This window comes from Actinia tenebrosa, unplaced genomic scaffold (genome assembly GCF_029948245.1).
Source record: "Actinia tenebrosa isolate PJP-AT-01 unplaced genomic scaffold, QUT_ActTen_1.0 PGA_scaffold11__36_contigs__length_13525064, whole genome shotgun sequence".
Lineage (NCBI taxonomy): Eukaryota > Metazoa > Cnidaria > Anthozoa > Actiniaria > Actiniidae > Actinia > Actinia tenebrosa.
In genome coordinates this window covers 11,350,706-11,367,165 of record NW_028292571.1, presented here as the reverse complement: position 1 = coordinate 11,367,165, position 16,460 = coordinate 11,350,706, and the positions used below count along the sequence as shown (strand labels likewise).

The 16,460-nt window shown below is 38.4% G+C and overlaps 2 protein-coding genes across 2 annotated transcripts in view; both read left to right on the top strand.

Moving 5' to 3' along the window:
- Positions 1-2,292: 2,292 nt before the first annotated feature.
- Positions 2,293-16,460, top strand: part of LOC116302403 (putative iron/ascorbate oxidoreductase DDB_G0283291) — a 39,944-nt gene continuing 25,776 nt past the window's right edge. Inside the window, exon 1 of the mRNA XM_089027643.1 lies at positions 2,293-2,381. The gene's annotated coding sequence lies outside the window, so the exon portion shown is untranslated. The remainder of the gene's footprint in view (positions 2,382-16,460) is intronic.
- Positions 6,967-11,295, top strand: LOC148912559 (uncharacterized). Its single transcript, XM_089027206.1, has one exon. The coding sequence runs from the start codon at positions 6,967-6,969 to the stop codon at positions 11,293-11,295; it is 4,329 nt and encodes a 1,442-aa protein (XP_088883332.1).

Sequence of the window (16,460 nt, the reverse complement as noted above, 5' to 3'; positions counted from 1 at the left end):
ATGAAAAAGGCGGCGTTTCAAATAGAAGAATCTCATAAATGGTGATCAGAATGATTAGGTTTACTGAATCGGAAGTGCGGGGATAAAAAACAACAAAGAAAAACTACTTTATAACCCTCTTAAAAGAAAGTTCCCAAAGTAGAAAATCGAAACCGAAATTCACTACAGTTAAATTTGTTTTTACGTCTTATCTTAAATTTTAGAGATTTTTACGACTTAAAAGAGTAATCTTTAGACCTTTTTACCCTCGACACAGGAATATTACTTAGATAACAATGACAAATCAAATATGAAAAATTCTCTCAACTTTTTATGTGAGCCAAAGATGAAATTGCTGTTATGGTATACAATTCATGGTTCCGTGATTAAGAATGGCTGTAAAGAGTACTACAAGGATGACGAGGGAATTTGTATTTCTTTCCTCAGGACATGATTCAATTGAGGCAATTTATGATTGATTTTACGCGATCAGAGTTTTATATTCTAATTGATTTATTAGTTATTAGATCGGGGGAAAGTGGGGTAGGGGAGAAATAAATGTGGTACGTGGGGGAGGGGGTTGGGGAAGTTGGAGGGAATGTGTAATTCACTTTAGGGATTTATGAGCGATGTAGATTTGATTATAACGCTGTTAAGAGGCAATGTCCACAAGAATCGAACAAATTCAAGAATTCGTGGCAAGGGTCAAAAAATCAAATTTGCTCTTCTTTTAAAGTTAGATAGGCCATTATTAGATATGAATCCCTGGGTAGTTGGTATTTGAAAATTTTATTTTATTTTCGAGAAAACGGCCACAGAAGAGGTTCGACCGAAACCCAAGCAAGAGACGCTCAAGAGGAGTGAAAATGGACAAACTTTGAACAGAGCACACGTAAAAAATAAACCATCTATGACAATTTTTGAACTTTATTCTTAATGTATCACCCTTTTTCGTTCATTGGACTGGATTTCAAGCTTATTGGGAAAGGGACGAATTTTTGGCGAGAGAAAATAGGAGGCCTGTGTTTACATATGCTAATTGGTTGCCTCAAAAGAAAAAAAGATTTAACTATGGGCAAGTTCTCTGATTGAAATAACACGTATGCTGCAAGTTGAGGAAGAATAGATCTTTTCAAAACTTTAAAGATTGATTTGGGGAAATTAATTCTGACTGCATAGAAACTTGTTGAATTTGGTTGAAATACATGCGAAAATCACGCTTCCCGAATCAACGCAGGACTAAGGATTTTCGTAAAGATTGCCATGAAATTTACCCTGAAAACTAGGAAATTAATGTTTGTGCCGTTGTTTGAAAGTTAAATTTGGTTTAGTAAATTTAAGCTCCATTGGAAAGGTTTTGGGATTGTCGGTACTGATGAGCAAAAAACGCGATCTTTGTTGATTGCGTGACCGAGGTTCAAATTTACGTTTAGAAGTTTGATTACTGTTAAATGCACGCTAAAAATTACGATTGAAACGTTCTTTAAATAGCTTTATAATCTTATTTTTCCCAAATAAGATCTGGGTCGATGTAAAAGCCGAAAGAAAAACCGTAGCTTATCGTGATGTTTAGAAGTTAGAAATGTTTGCTGGTTAAATGTGACATTGATTCACTGCCATGTTTAATTCGTTTGGTCAATGATTCTTTCATTTAACTCGAGTAGGATATTTACATAGTTTTTCCATGTATCAAAATGTTTGTGTACCAGATTTACGACTAGAAATGTTCTTTAAGTCAGTCCATGAAGCAAAGCCAAATTAGAGCTGAATTTTGTGACACTTTTGTCCCACTGGCCCGTTTATTTCGATTTCATTTGACCAGTTTTTTCAAAATTTTAAAGGTCTATGTATGGTCTTTTTCGTCAATATAAAGATTTCTAAGATGTCGAGTTCGAATAGCAAAAAAAATTCCTTGTATTGTTTATTTAAATTAAGAATCTTGACACCTGCAATCTGCTTACTCGTTTCGTTACCCGGAAACATCTCCCCATATATCTTTCTTGGCTATATTCGGTATTACTTTGGGAATTCACTTACTCTTCTCTGTACCAACTTCAATTTTGCCAACGAGTAACGCCGTATGAAAATCTGTATAAAAATCTCTTACATGTTTGTTTTTAAACATCATGGTTTTAGTATGTACGACTCAACCAAACTCAACAACAAAATTGTTATAAATCGCCAAATGGTAGGAACGTCGTATACGGTACATTAATTTATTATTCCTACCAATAAATGTATTTGTGGTGATCCACGTGTTTGTTCCTTAAATGAATTGCTATGCGACTGAAGCCTCACCATCAAGTTTGTATCCACACCTCTCATAGGTGTTTAATTCTTAATTCATTTCAGTTTCGAGAGGCATAGGAAGGAGTCATTCTCTTAAAACTTTAAAAGTCAAGGTTAGTATTTTGAAGCTATTTCTCTTTCTAATAGGGATTCAGTGTCAAGGACACTTTATACACTAGTTGATAGAAGATTGGATCACGCACTGATCACAGGCTGAGATGCGGCGGGCGCGTGAGAGTGATATACCTGGAAAGATCAGTTCGGAGTCGTTTTTTTTGTGTAGTAGTTTTATCACTTAGTAAAACGACATGATGTAAAAGTAAGTCGACAATACGTTACAGTAATAAACGCCATGACCACCCTCGACATTTGGTCCTTCGAGCCGGATTTCAAAGTCGCAAACCACGAGTAGAGTTGAGACCATGGTCGATGTAGGGCCCGGAGTAGTGACCAGATCGAAGTCTAAACTGTTAAAAACACAAAAAATTCCCCAAAACCGGAAAATGCCGAAACTTCCATGCAGGAAGAAAAAGGAATTTGCAGTTGGAGATTCCACTGAAAGAGAAGTTATTGGTCACGAGCATTTACAGATATTGCTAAGCCCTCGTTCGACACGAAGTAAACACAGTTCATCGCACAATTCAAGGAAATCAAAGGCACCGAGTTCACCTAGTAAAAGAAGCATTATAGAGGCAAAAAAAGCAGCAAAGCGAGCAGAGATTCAATTGGAAGCGGCCAAAAACGAAGCGAAGCTACGGGAGAGAGCAATACTCCCATTTCGAGTTCACCTTTGCTCAGTCTTAGCCTCGATTGTATACAAACGTGTTCTTTCGTTTTATTAAGGCCCATTGTATAGTAAGGAATGTACGCACTACGGAACAATACGAGTTGATTAAAATGCCAAGGGTTTTGGTTAAATAGCTGAATATTATAACGTACAAACGAGACTAAGACTGAGCAAAGAAAACTTGAAACTGGAGTATTCAGCTAGACAATAAAATTAGAATACAAGAGCGACAAGTTGAGCTAGACATAAAAAAAAACCGATTTACATATCGAAGAAGACAGCTTGTCTGGCTCCTCGGTAGCTTCATCCAGTTCATCTGAGGATAGTTTTCAAACTCTGAACGACGAAAGAGGAGGAAACGAAAATCAAGGTTCTAAGCCGTATCCTCCGATATTTTGCATTGCTTCAGGCCAACGTCAACGTCAAGACAAGACCCTGGTTCCTGGGTAAGCTGGGATACCTAGAGGACCTGGAGGATCTGGTTTCAACATGCATGGAGGATTTAGTTGGTTGAGCTTCCAAAAATACTGATAAAGTATTTCGTTGACGTCTCCGCAAAGTAATGATAAAGTATTTCGTTGACGTATCCGCAAAGTAATGATAAAACAGACCCTGGTTGGGACGGTTTACTAGTATCAGTGTCTCGAAGAATCTAAAGGAGAAGTAAAAACAAGTTGCGAAATTTCGAACGACAGTGTTAAAAGCCGTTTGCAGGCAGTTTATGCCATACTCATCAAAAAACTGAATCTGGAACTCCAATTCCAGTTCCGGGATCCGGACTTTGGCATACGTAATTAGCTCGTTTGCTATGCAACGACGTCTCTAAAGCAAATTCGTACGGCTCGCTTTAAAATCAAAATGCTTCATTTAAAACGTAAATACAGGCTAATATTTGCTCAAAACCTCTCTCATAGTTGCTTTACATTTTATAATTTATACATATTTTTTAATGAATCGCCATTTTTTTGAAGAAAAATTAAAGGAGATCATAACGCTTCAAACGGCAAAGATCAAACCCTGGAATGTGCTTAGGAAATTATTTATTTTCCTTCTTAAATCAAATAGAATCTTAAAATAAATATTGCTATGTACCACATGTTCCTTTGTGAGTAGACTTTGAAGCCAAAACAGTTCATATAAATACATAAATATAGGCTATATATAAGACTATATTGTCAAGTTCAAGAGAATAACGAGTCATACTGAATGAAATATTCGTTTACTATCGCTTATCGTACTTCTGACTCTTGAAACCCTGTTCTCCTCATCCATCTTCGCTTGTTCGTGTAGAAAATACTGTTCGAGTAGATTAATCATGAATAGTTTACCAAAACAAGCTTTTGCCCATGATGTTCAATGAAAATTCTTAGAAATAATCGCTTCGAAATCATCTCGCTATCTTCTCGGCTTGAAATCCTTGTTTACTAAATTGATAATTAATATTTTTAGTTCGGCTGTCTTGAATCACGTCTGTCAATGCGTAGAAATAACCCTGTGCCACGTAATCTGCTAGCTCCGCCCTCCCATAATCACTTGACAACATATCAACCTTGACTGACATCTGATAATTGATTGGACTATAGACTGGAACCCTATAGCGGATACCCGCAGAGGTCTCTTGGGTAACTAATGCACAACTTTGCAATTTTGTCGCGGTGACGAAAAAATACAAAAAAAAACAACAAAAAACAAAAAACAAAGGCACTTTATAGCTGGGACACCACAGGTATTCCAGCAGTAATGTCCATGATAATTATGCAAGCAAAACAGAGCTGCCTGTTGATAACTCCAGCCGAAGTCGATCCAAACACGACCAATCAGCACTCCTTTTGCTTGGAAAAGAAATAGCAAAACAGCAAAAACCGTTTTTTAACCGTTTGGTGGCAAAGTCGAGAATATCGTGTATTTTGAAATAAAATAAATAAATTGACTTTATTTAACAAGGGTGACATACATTACTGGTGGCCCAGTAGTTTCCATTATGGCCCTCCTACAATTAATAAACTGAAATGAAAGATCAAAGAAACATAAAACACGTTAAGAATCCCAACTGGCAAGGAGGCAAACCAGTTGGCTATTTACAATCAGGAATCGGAACAAATACAGTCTCAGCTAGTGGCCACAGCGGAACTCGAACCCGGAACCACCGGATTGCGAGACCGACGCTATGATCACTCAACCATGCTTCCTTAAAGCATCAATCGAGCGATTAATGAAAAAAACTTGTATGACGACGACGAAATGCTCAATATTGTTCAAGAAAACGTCACAGGAGAAGCCGAAGCTGCTATAAAAGGAATTCTACCGAAATGTGGTACGTGGGGGAGGGGGTTGGGGAAGATGAAGGAAATGTGTAATTCACTTTAGGGATTTATGAGCGATGTAGATTTGATTATAACGCTGTTAAGTAACGAACCAACTAGCACTTCTACCAAAATTGTCATAAATCGCCAAAAGGTAGGAACGTATACGGTACATGAATATATTCCTACCAATAAATGTATTTGTGGTGATCCACCTGTTTGTTCCTTAAATGAATTGCTATGCGACTAAAGCCTCGCCATCAAGTTTGTAAAGTTTAGGAAACGATCAACTAGGGATGATTTCTACCAATCCAAGAAGCTTCATCAAAGCTCAAGAGTTCTCGGCTGCACAAGACAACGTGAATAAACCATATTTATTTGTGAAAGCTTGACAGCAACTAACCGCCAGATGTTCAACAAGTGCTTGGAGTTTAAAAAGAAGAATCATTACAAGTTTATTTGGATACACCATGGTACGACATGTCTCAGGAAAGACAATGACAGTCCTGTCATCCCAATCAAGACTGAATTTGGCATCAGAAGACTAGTTATCAGCTAAGTTCTTGATCATTATTTGATATGACTTTGAAGTAACTTTGATGAAACCTCGCAAAGTCGTTTTGCATTGGCCGACAATTTTTTTCCAATAAAGTTGAAATATAAGGCTAGATCTATTAGAATTGGTATAATTTTAGGTTTGAAACTTTGCCACTTTTAAAATATTCCGATTTAAAGACCAGTGGTACTATGCACCTTGAGCCGAGTAAAAATTTGCCAGAAATTCGTTATCGGGAAAAAGGTCAATATTTTTGCACAGAATCGTTCTCATATGATTGATATAAAGTTTTCTTGGCTTATTTGTTCATACAAAATCAAACTTTACGCTTCATTTTGCGGAGGGGGGTTGGGGACGTTGTTTAGCTTTGGGAATGGATTGGCTGGAACACAGGGACATACCCACGGGATTTGTTCGACATTTGGTCAGCAGTTTTTCGCACTAGACTATGGTCTTTTTTGCGCGATTTTGTGTCATTAACTTCCTGAGCTAATAGAGAGGTAAAATAAAATCAAATTCGTCTTTTCTTCTCAATAATGCCATTTAAAGCGTGGGATGTGTCGAGACTTAAAAGAAAGTCTTAAATGACAGACGATTTTGGTGAATGAAAATATGTATGACCATGAGCGATTTGAGATGTTGCATAACATAAATCTCTGTACTATATGTTCCTTTCTTTCTTTTTTTCTAACCAGATTAACAGTTGTTAACTGTTTCGTTATGCGCGAAAAGCATGAATTTAATAATAGATTCCTGTCAGCACGCACGCACGAGTAGCTTGCCTCGGATTAAGTCGCATTTGTATATAAGTAAGTGACGCTAATTTAAATTCAGTTCGTCGAGTTTCAGAGCAAGCTACCGGGTAAGTCAGATCGCTTAAACTTTATATATATTTTTCTACACAAGTAACGCTTTATTTTGCCTCGCATTTTTTAGATTTCGAACCAACTCGTATATAACTCGCGAAGAGAATTAGTTCTGAAACCGTAGCTTGTAACATTTCGTCAATAAACGAAACATTCGAAATCCGAGCTCACCAAGACGACTGGAACATGGCCGATGACGTTAAGAACCAAAGACGAGCAGCTAAAGGCAAGTTTACCAGAAAATTAAACGAAGTAAAGAAGGCTATCGACGAAGATTGTGGAGTAGAAATAGTCAAGAGAAATTACGACGAATTGGTTGAAACCTGGAAGACCGTTGAGTTAAAGCACGATGTTTATACCACATTCCTGACTGATGAAGAGGTAGAAGCCGGTGACACATGGATTCTGGAATTGCAAGATTTGTTCAGCGACGCTATGAAACGCCAGAATCAATACGAGAAGAAGAAAACGTCTACCGATAATGAAGCCAAGGAACAAGAAGAAAAGAAGCAAGCGGTTCTTAGAGAAGAAGAGAAATTTCAACGAATGTTAGATCAAGCGTATGTGAGAAGGAGTAGTGCCAAAGCAGTCTTTGGACAAGTTATAAATATTGTGAAATATTCGTCGCTTGCAGCCCTCAAGGTAGCCAAGAAAGAATTAGATGAAGCCTTTGCCGACTGCAAGAAAGCAAACAACGAGTATCTCAGCCTGCTACCCAGAGAAAGTGCCACTCTAGAAATTACGTGGATAGTCGCTATACAGAATATGTACAGTCAAGCTGCTGAGGAAGTTGAAACAAAGTTGACAGAAGAACTAAGTATTCAGGAGACAGCAAAGATGAATAATCTACGGTTGGAAAAAATAAAGATGCCGAGATTCGAAGGAGAATTAAGAGAATATCCGAGATTTAAAGCAGATTTCCAGAAACAAGTTATGACAAGTTTATCAACAGAAACCGCTCCATATACGCTAAGATCCTGTCTTGGCAAAGAACCTTTTGGCGTGGTTAAAAGCGTGGATGATGACATCCACCAAATATGGAAACGCCTAGACGAGAAATATGGTGACCCATCGAAAATCGCTGATGCTATCATAGATACCATACGCAAGGTAAGACCGATAAGAGATGGAGAGAGTAAGCGATTGATCGAATTTATTGATGTCGTGGAAGATGGCTTCAGAGACCTTAAGAGACTTGACCTTGAAGTCGAAATGACAACTACTAGTTCTGTTAGTATAACCGAGAAAAAACTGCCTGCCAGTGTGAGAAAAGAATGGGCTAAGATGGTGACGGATGATGACAGTAAAGTTGAAAGAGTTAACAAGTTCCCTAGTTTGTTGCAGTTTTTACTAAGCCAGAAGAGAGCGATAGAATACGACGCAGCTGAATTGCGTACAAGCAACACTTCATACAAATCAGCAGCCCATCATGTAGTAGCTAAAGAACAAGATACTCGCCAACCAGGAGAGAGACAACAGCGTTATTCTGATGGAAAGATTTCCCAGAAGTGCTTGTTACAGGACAACGCGGATCACTGGACAGATGAATGTCGTATTTACTTATCTAAGCCGTACAGCGAGAAGAAAGATCTAATAAAGACGAAAAAAGCATGCTGGTCATGTCTTAAGCCAGGACACTTGTTCCGAGACTGCAAGAGAAAAAAGAACTGTGGAGAGAGTGGTTGTACCAGACGACATCACAAGACACTTCACAATCCTGAAGAAAGTCAGAACAGTACGGAGGAACCTGTAAGTAACCAACACAGCAAAACACAAGATGAAGAGACACCAAAAGGTAAACGTGCCACGTCCTGTGACAGCTTAGCAGAAGAAACTTGCCTCCTACTTTTTCAAAAAATTCCAACACCTAAAGGAGACGTAAATGTCATGTGGGACAGTGGAGCATCATTATGTTTCATTACCAACGCCAAAGCTGAAGAACAAAGATTGCCAAGCAAGAACGCGCAATTGACTATCATCAAAGTTGGGGGTAAGACGGAGACGATCGACTCTAAAAGGTACAAACTTCATCTGATAGACAAGCAAAGATGTGTGGTAGAGATAGATGCGTTCGGGATAGACAGAATCACATCGGACATCCATAGCATCGACGTCGAAGGAGCAGTACATTTATTCAAAGATATCAAGAGAGATGACATAGCAAGGCCTGAAGGATCTGTAGATATTCTAATTGGTTACGAGTATGCTGCATTTCATCCAGAACCAGAGCAAAAGGTGGAACATTTGATGTTACTGAAAAACAGATTTGGACGATGTCTTGGAGGTAGACACCCACTTCTCAAGGAAGTCAAAGAGACGCGTAGCCAACACGTACTTGGAGGAGTTCACCATGTTAGTCAGGTAAAGCCCAAAGTAGACTTAGAAGATTTCTACAAGATCGAGAATCTTGGGATCGAGTGTACTCCTCGTTGTGGCGGCTGTAAATGTGGAAAGTGCCCTCCTGGATCGAAGGACTATACGCTAAAAGAAGAACGAGAACTGAAGTTAATTGAACAAAACTTGAAATTCAACAATGAAGAAAACACATGGACCGCAGATTACCCTTGGATAAGAAATCCAGCTGAATTACCAGATAACAGGAAAGCAGCAATGGGATTGTTGTTGTCTACAGAGAAAAGATTAGTCAAGAATCCAGAACATGCTAAAGTCTATCAAGAGCAAATAGATGATATGATAAACAGAAATGTCGCCAGAAAGCTCACTGCAGAAGAGATGAGACATTACAAAGGACCAGTCCACTACATTTCGCATCACGAGGTTCTTCGTCCAGATTCCAAGTCCACCCCTGTACGAATAGTATTTAACAGTAGCGCTAACTACATGGGTCATGTTTTGAATGAGTATTGGGCCAAGGGACCTGACCTGCTTAATAATTTGCTTGGAGTTCTCGTCAGATTTAGAGAAAATGAAACAGCAATTACTGGAGACATCAAGAAAATGTACCACACAGTCAAGATTGGCATCAAAGATCAGAACACTCATCGATTCTTGTGGAGAAATATGGAGAAGGATAGAGAACCCGACACCTACGTTATTCAGAGAGTATCGTTTGGAGACAAACCCGCTGGTACAATAGCTACTGTAGCCTTGAGAAAAACCGCAGAGATGTCATCAACAGAGTATCCTCAAGCAGCAAAGACCATCACAAGCAATACCTATATGGATGACATCATTGACAGCGTCAAAAGCAAGGAAGAGGCTAAATCTCTAACAACAGACATAGAGACTCTCTTGAGGAAAGGAGGATTTCAAGTCAAGTATTGGACGTTCTCACGTGAATCTAATCAAGGTGACGATAAACCGCTTTTACAAGACGAAAGAAATTCAAGTTCAGAGAAAGTTCTTGGTGTGGTATGGAGTCCCGTCAAAGACCAGTTCTACTTTAAAGTGCGTCTAAATTTCTCCCCGAAGAAGAAGAAGTTAAGAACAGAACCCGATTTGAGTGTCAAGCAGATTCCTGAAAGAGTTCCAGAGCCGTTGACAAAGAGAATGATTTTGTCACAAGTTAACGGGATCTATGATCCCCTGGGACTTGCTGGTCCGTTTACTGTGAAAGCAAAGATGCAGATGAGAAGGCTATGGCTGAATGATCCAAAACTTGATTGGGATGATCCTATTCCAGATATGTTCCAAAGTGAATGGTTGCAAATTTTCAAGCACCTTTTTGGTATGGAGAAAATATCGTTCAACAGATGTATCAAGCCAAGTAATGCTGTTGGTGATCCTTCCCTAGTCATTTTCAGCGATGGATCTCAAGAAGCTTATGGTGCATGTGCCTACGCCAGATGGGAAATGCCAGAAAATACGTTTGAGAGTAATCTAATCATGTCGAAGAATCGCCTGACCCCAGTAAAGAAGATGTCAATTGATAGAATTGAATTGTGTGGAGCAGTTCTAAACAAGCGTCTAAAGGTCTTCATAAAGAAAGAATCAAGATACGACTTTGTGAAATTCTACCATCTTGTGGATTCGCAAATTGTGCAAGCTATGGTCCAGAAAGAATCATACGGATTCAATACGTTCGCTGGCACGCGCATAGGTGAAATTCAAGAAAAGACAAATCCCTCTGATTGGTATTGGATTGACGGAGAACTGAACATCGCAGACTGGTTAACACGTGGCAAGAAACCTGATGAACTAGATGTTGACAGTGCCTGGCAAAAGGGACCAGAATTCTTGGAGTTACCAGTAAGTGAATGGCCAATAACCCAGAAACCCACAAGCATAATTCTCCCAGAGACAGTTCAACCTGTTATGATGGCACAAAACATCCAATCAGATACGTTAGAAGTAAGAATCAACATCGAGCGATTCTCATCCTACATCAGATTGCTGAGAGTGACAGCAAGAGTACTGGCTATGTATCAAAAGGACGCAAGTCCAAAAAGCAAACCTAGTTTCAAGAATGCCACAAAACCTCTATCTTCTGAAGAGATCGAGAAAGCTGAACTGTTTTGGATAAGAAACGCACAAGTACAACTGAACAGAACATGAACAACAAGAGCTCAAAACGCCTTTGTCCTACAACCAACAAGGATCATGGTATGATAACAGTTGGCGGACGAGTAGATAAATGGATGCAAATGAGCTACAATCAAAATGAAGTCATTCTCCTACCCTATGATCATCGTTTTTCTCGTCTTTATGTAACGTACGTACATAATCAAGGACATTATGGCGTCGCGACTACTGTTGCCAAAGTCAGAGCACGATTTTGGATTATTAGTGCTCACAAGATGGCCAAGTCAATAAAGTTTCACTGCGTTACCTGCAAGAAATTGGAAAAGAAGACTGAGGAGCAAGTGATGAGCAAACTTCCAGTAGAAAGGTTAAAGCCTGCACCAGCCTGGAGTTCCATTGGCATCGATCTATTTGGACCCTTTAGCATCCGCGATGAAGTAAAGAAAAGATCCACTGGAAAAGCTTATGGAGTAATCTTCAATTGTCTCGGGTCAAGAGCGGTACACGTGGATGTCTCGCCAGATTATAGTGCCCAGAAGTTCTTGATGGTACTAAGACGTTTTGTTGCCCTGAGAGGTTATCCCAAGCAAATTATCTCAGATAATGGAACACAGCTCGTAGCTGCAAATGAAGAACTAAAGAGCGTGACTCAATCCTGGGACTGGGACAAGCTAGCAGAATTTGGAGCCACCGAAGGAATGCAATGGAAATTTACTCCAGCTGATGCACCATGGTATAACGGTATATCAGAAGCTCTAATAAAGTCGGTCAAGAAAGCATTGACAGTTGCCATTGGAAACAACATTATGACATTTTCAGAGTTGCAGACAGTTTGTTATGAAGCTGCGAATTTGGTAAATGAAAGACCGATCGGAAGACTCCCAACACAACCAGATGATGGCAAGTACTTGTGTCCAAATGACCTTCTTTTAGGAAGATCGACCTCAAGAATTCCAAGTGGACCATTTAAAGAGACAGCCAATCCAAGATACCGCTTCGAATTTGTTCAAAGTATCGTGAATGCATTTTGGAAAAAATGGACTCAGAATTTCTTCCCAAGTCTGCTCGTTAGACAGAAGTGGCATACCGCCAGACGAGATGTCAAGGTTGGAGATATAGTGATGATACAAGACTCAAACTTGGTGAGAGGAAACTGGAAGCTTGGAAAGGTATCCAAGGCTGAATCAGATCAAGATGGAAAAGTTCGACGAGTGCAAGTACAGTACAAAGTACCCAAGCAAGGGGAGCCGCGGAAAACCTACCAAGGAAGAAACTACACCACTGTAGAGAGAGCAGTCCAAAAATTGGTAGTTCTGATTCCTGTAGAAGAAACTGAATAATGAAGAAAAGAAGGACACTAGAAAGACCTAGTTTGAACTTTAGATAAGAATTATTTATTGAATATGCATCTTGTTTAGTTAGAATTAAGTGTTTTTCCAAGAATTAAGGTTAAGATAAGATTCTTTATTTAGGCCGGGGGGGGAGTGTTTCGTTATGCGCGAAAAGCATGAATTTAATAATAGATTCCTGTCTGCACGCACGCACGAGTAGCTTGCCTCGGATTAAGTCGCATTTGTATATAAGTGACGCTAATTTAAATTCAGTTCGTCGAGTTTCAGAGCAAGCTACCGGGTAAGTCAGATCGCTCAAACTTTATATATATTTTTCTACACAAGTAACGCTTTATTTTGCTTCGCATTTTTTAGATTTCGAACCAACTCGTATATAACTCGCGAAGAGAATTAGTTCTGAAACCGTAGCTTGTAACATTTCGTCAATAAACGAAACATTAACTCTATCTAACAGATGTTTTTGAAACGGCGAAGAGTACCTGTATGTCTATAAGTTTAAAAGTTCATTATCACTTATCCTTTTATTGTAACTAGTCGTTCTTAACGCATCCTTACCAAATCAAACATAAACTCCTTATTTGCTGTTCATCAAAGATGTCCAATGATTTAATATTCAAATAAATTCAGGTTTAACGCAATTTTTACTATTTACATGCCAGCTATAATTATAGTTAATAAGGTGGAACCAAACTAATTAAGAGCGAATTTTGGACAATTTTGTTCTCGCTCCCTTCGCAAAACTATTGCGTCAATTTAATTGTATTTTTCATATAATGTGCTTGGATTATACTAGATTCTAACAGTGTATTTTATTTTAAGATTTTTTATATGTTTAGCCTATTAGGGCCGAAAATCAAACAGTGCTATTTTTAGTTTTTGGCTTTTTTCTCCTCATCCCCAGGTACGATTTTTCTGAAATTTTCAGAATCTTATCATCTAGTACTATTGCAGCCTGTGTATAAATTTGGATAGAAAGTCTTGGGCAGAAAAAAAGTTATGACGCCGCTTGAAAATTCGATCCAAAATTTGAAGCATATGAAACATCGCGCTTTAGAAACATCTAAATGGTAGTGAAATTTCTACAGCTCGTCTATCCAAATTTTGGAGAAAATTTTGGAGAAAACATTTTTTAAAGTGAGGTGTACCTAAAGAGCTCACCCCGCTAGAAATTACTAACTCGGCTACGCCTCGTAGTTATCGTGGTTGTGTATCTGATACAACACGGCCACTCATACTGTATATTACATACAGTATGAGTGGCTATGCGTAGCCGAGAGTTTGTATATTGGATACAACACGGACACGAATACTGTATATAATATAATAATAATATAATATGATTTATATAGCGCCTATACAAGTCGGCTCTAAGCGCTGTAAAATATATAAAAATTATAATTCAAAAGCTAGTTTAAACAAATGAGTCTTAAGGTCTTTCTTAAAAGTTTTTAGACATGAAGTGTTTCTAAGAGGAGACGGTAGTGAATTCCATAGAACAGGAGCAGACACAGAAAAACAACGATAACCATAAGATTTAAGATTGTACGGACAAGTAACAAGAAGCAGTTCCTTGGATGAGCGGAGAGTTCTTTTAGGTTTATACACAGTTATGAGATCAGACAAGTAGACAGGAGCCAGACCATGAAGTGCTTTGAAAGTGAGGAGTAGAATCTTGAAATTGATGCGATGTTTCACAGGAAGCCAATGCAGAGAACAAAGGACAGGAGTGATGTGATTATACTTCTTGGAGAGAGTTACAAGACGAGCAGCAGAGTTCAAAACATATTGTAATTTATCAATTTGAGCATTAGGTAAACCATATAGAAGAGAATTACAATTATCAAGCCTGGATGTCACAAAAGCATGGACAAGTCTTTCAGTAGTATGGACGGAGATAAATTTACGAATACGAGCAATGTTACGCAAATGATAGAACGACGTCTTACAGATATTATTAACATGAGGAACCATTGACATCACAGAATCAAAGATTACGCCAATATTTCTTTCATTACAGGATGGTTTGATAACCTGATCGCCAAAGTGTAGAAGAGGAGTAGACAGATGAGGATTATACTTCGAGGACAAGATAAGGAGTTTAGTTTTTTCTTTGTTAAGTTTAAGTTTATTTTCAGTCATCCAGTCATTTATTTCACAGAGACAGGCTTCAATTCTTTTTATAGTTAAGTCAGTAGAAATATCATCATTGCAACTGAAAGGCATAAATAATTGGGTGTCATCAGCGAAGAAATGGAAGGACATTTTGTGACGACGGAGAATGTCAGCTAGTGGTGACGTGTACAACAAGTAGAGAAGCGGACCAAGGACCGAACCTTGGGGTACACCACAATTTATATCAACAATTTTAGAGAACGAACCATGAACAGAAACATACTGCAAACGATTACAGAGATATGACTTAAACCATTTAAGAGCTGTTCCACAAATTCCAAACTTTGAATACATACGATCAAGAAGAATAGTGTGATCAACAGTGTCAAAAGCTGCAGATAGATCCAGAAGAACCATAGCAACACCAGAACGATTATCAATTTCTTTAAGGATGTCATTATGGACACGAGTCAGGGCAGTTTCACAGCTATGAAGTTGTTTATAAGCAGACTGAAGAGGTTCATGCATGTTGTTAGATGACAAATAAGCACAAAGTTGATCAGCAACAACTTTTCCAATAATTTTAGAGACAGTCTTAAGATTTGATACAGGACGGTAATTAACGAGTTTTTCATGATCCAACGATGATTTCTTAAGAAGAGGTTTGACAATACCAGTTTTTAAAGAAGGAGGGACAGAACCATTTATGAGAGATGAGTTGACAATCCTACAGATAACAGGCAGAAGAGAAGCAGATTTATCTTGAAGGAGACTAGCAGGAAGAGGATCAAGCTCACAGGACTTTGACATCAGTTTACTGGAGAGTTTAGTTAGCTCATCAATAGTCACGGGAGAGAAAGAGTCCAATCTACACCTAGTTGTACTGGAGTCCAATTCAGAGACAACAAGAGTTGACATAGAATTTTCAGAAGTAGGAAAACCATTACGAATATATATATATATTGCTTGTTAAACGTCTAGGTTAGTTCCTTTGTGTTTCGCTAAAATTTTCAAGATAAAAGTGAATCTGGCCAAGAAAATCCATCTTTAAGTTTATGCAAATGAACAGGATTCTGTATCTGATTTACAAAACTCTTCACGGTCGTGATTTTTGTTGTGTTTTGCTCATGAATTGTTAATGTATTTAATAATTAAACGAAGCAATAAGCTACTACAGTCATCCTCCTGTTGGCGGTTCGTATCAAGCTGCCGAATCGTCTCTTCAACAACAGAGGGCAAACTCTGCCGCCATTTTCTTTTCTTTTCAAAGGACAAATACGTGGCGTGGAGCTTAGAATGAATCAGCGACAATCAAGAATATAAAACATGAACGACAAATATAAAACACGTATGTTGAACCCTTGATGAAGCATATGAAATACAAGATGATAACATAAAAAAATTTACTCGAATGCAAAATTCATGTGATGAACTTCAAATACAAACCATCAATTTTGGCGGGGATGGAACTCCATAATCTATATCCAAGAACTCATTTCAGTGTATAAACCGAACCGTAATCTTCGTTCTGCATCACAAGTTCTTCTATCAGCACAGTCTTATAATCTTAAATCTTATGGTCATCGCTCCTTCTCTGAGCTGCCGGCCTAAACTAGTACTCTGGAACTCACTGCCAATATCTCTCCGAAATGTATTTGTAAATGATTTTTATTTTCGTTGTCTTTGTCTTTATCGTTTGTTTTTACCAGCGTTTAGAACACATTTGTATTTGGG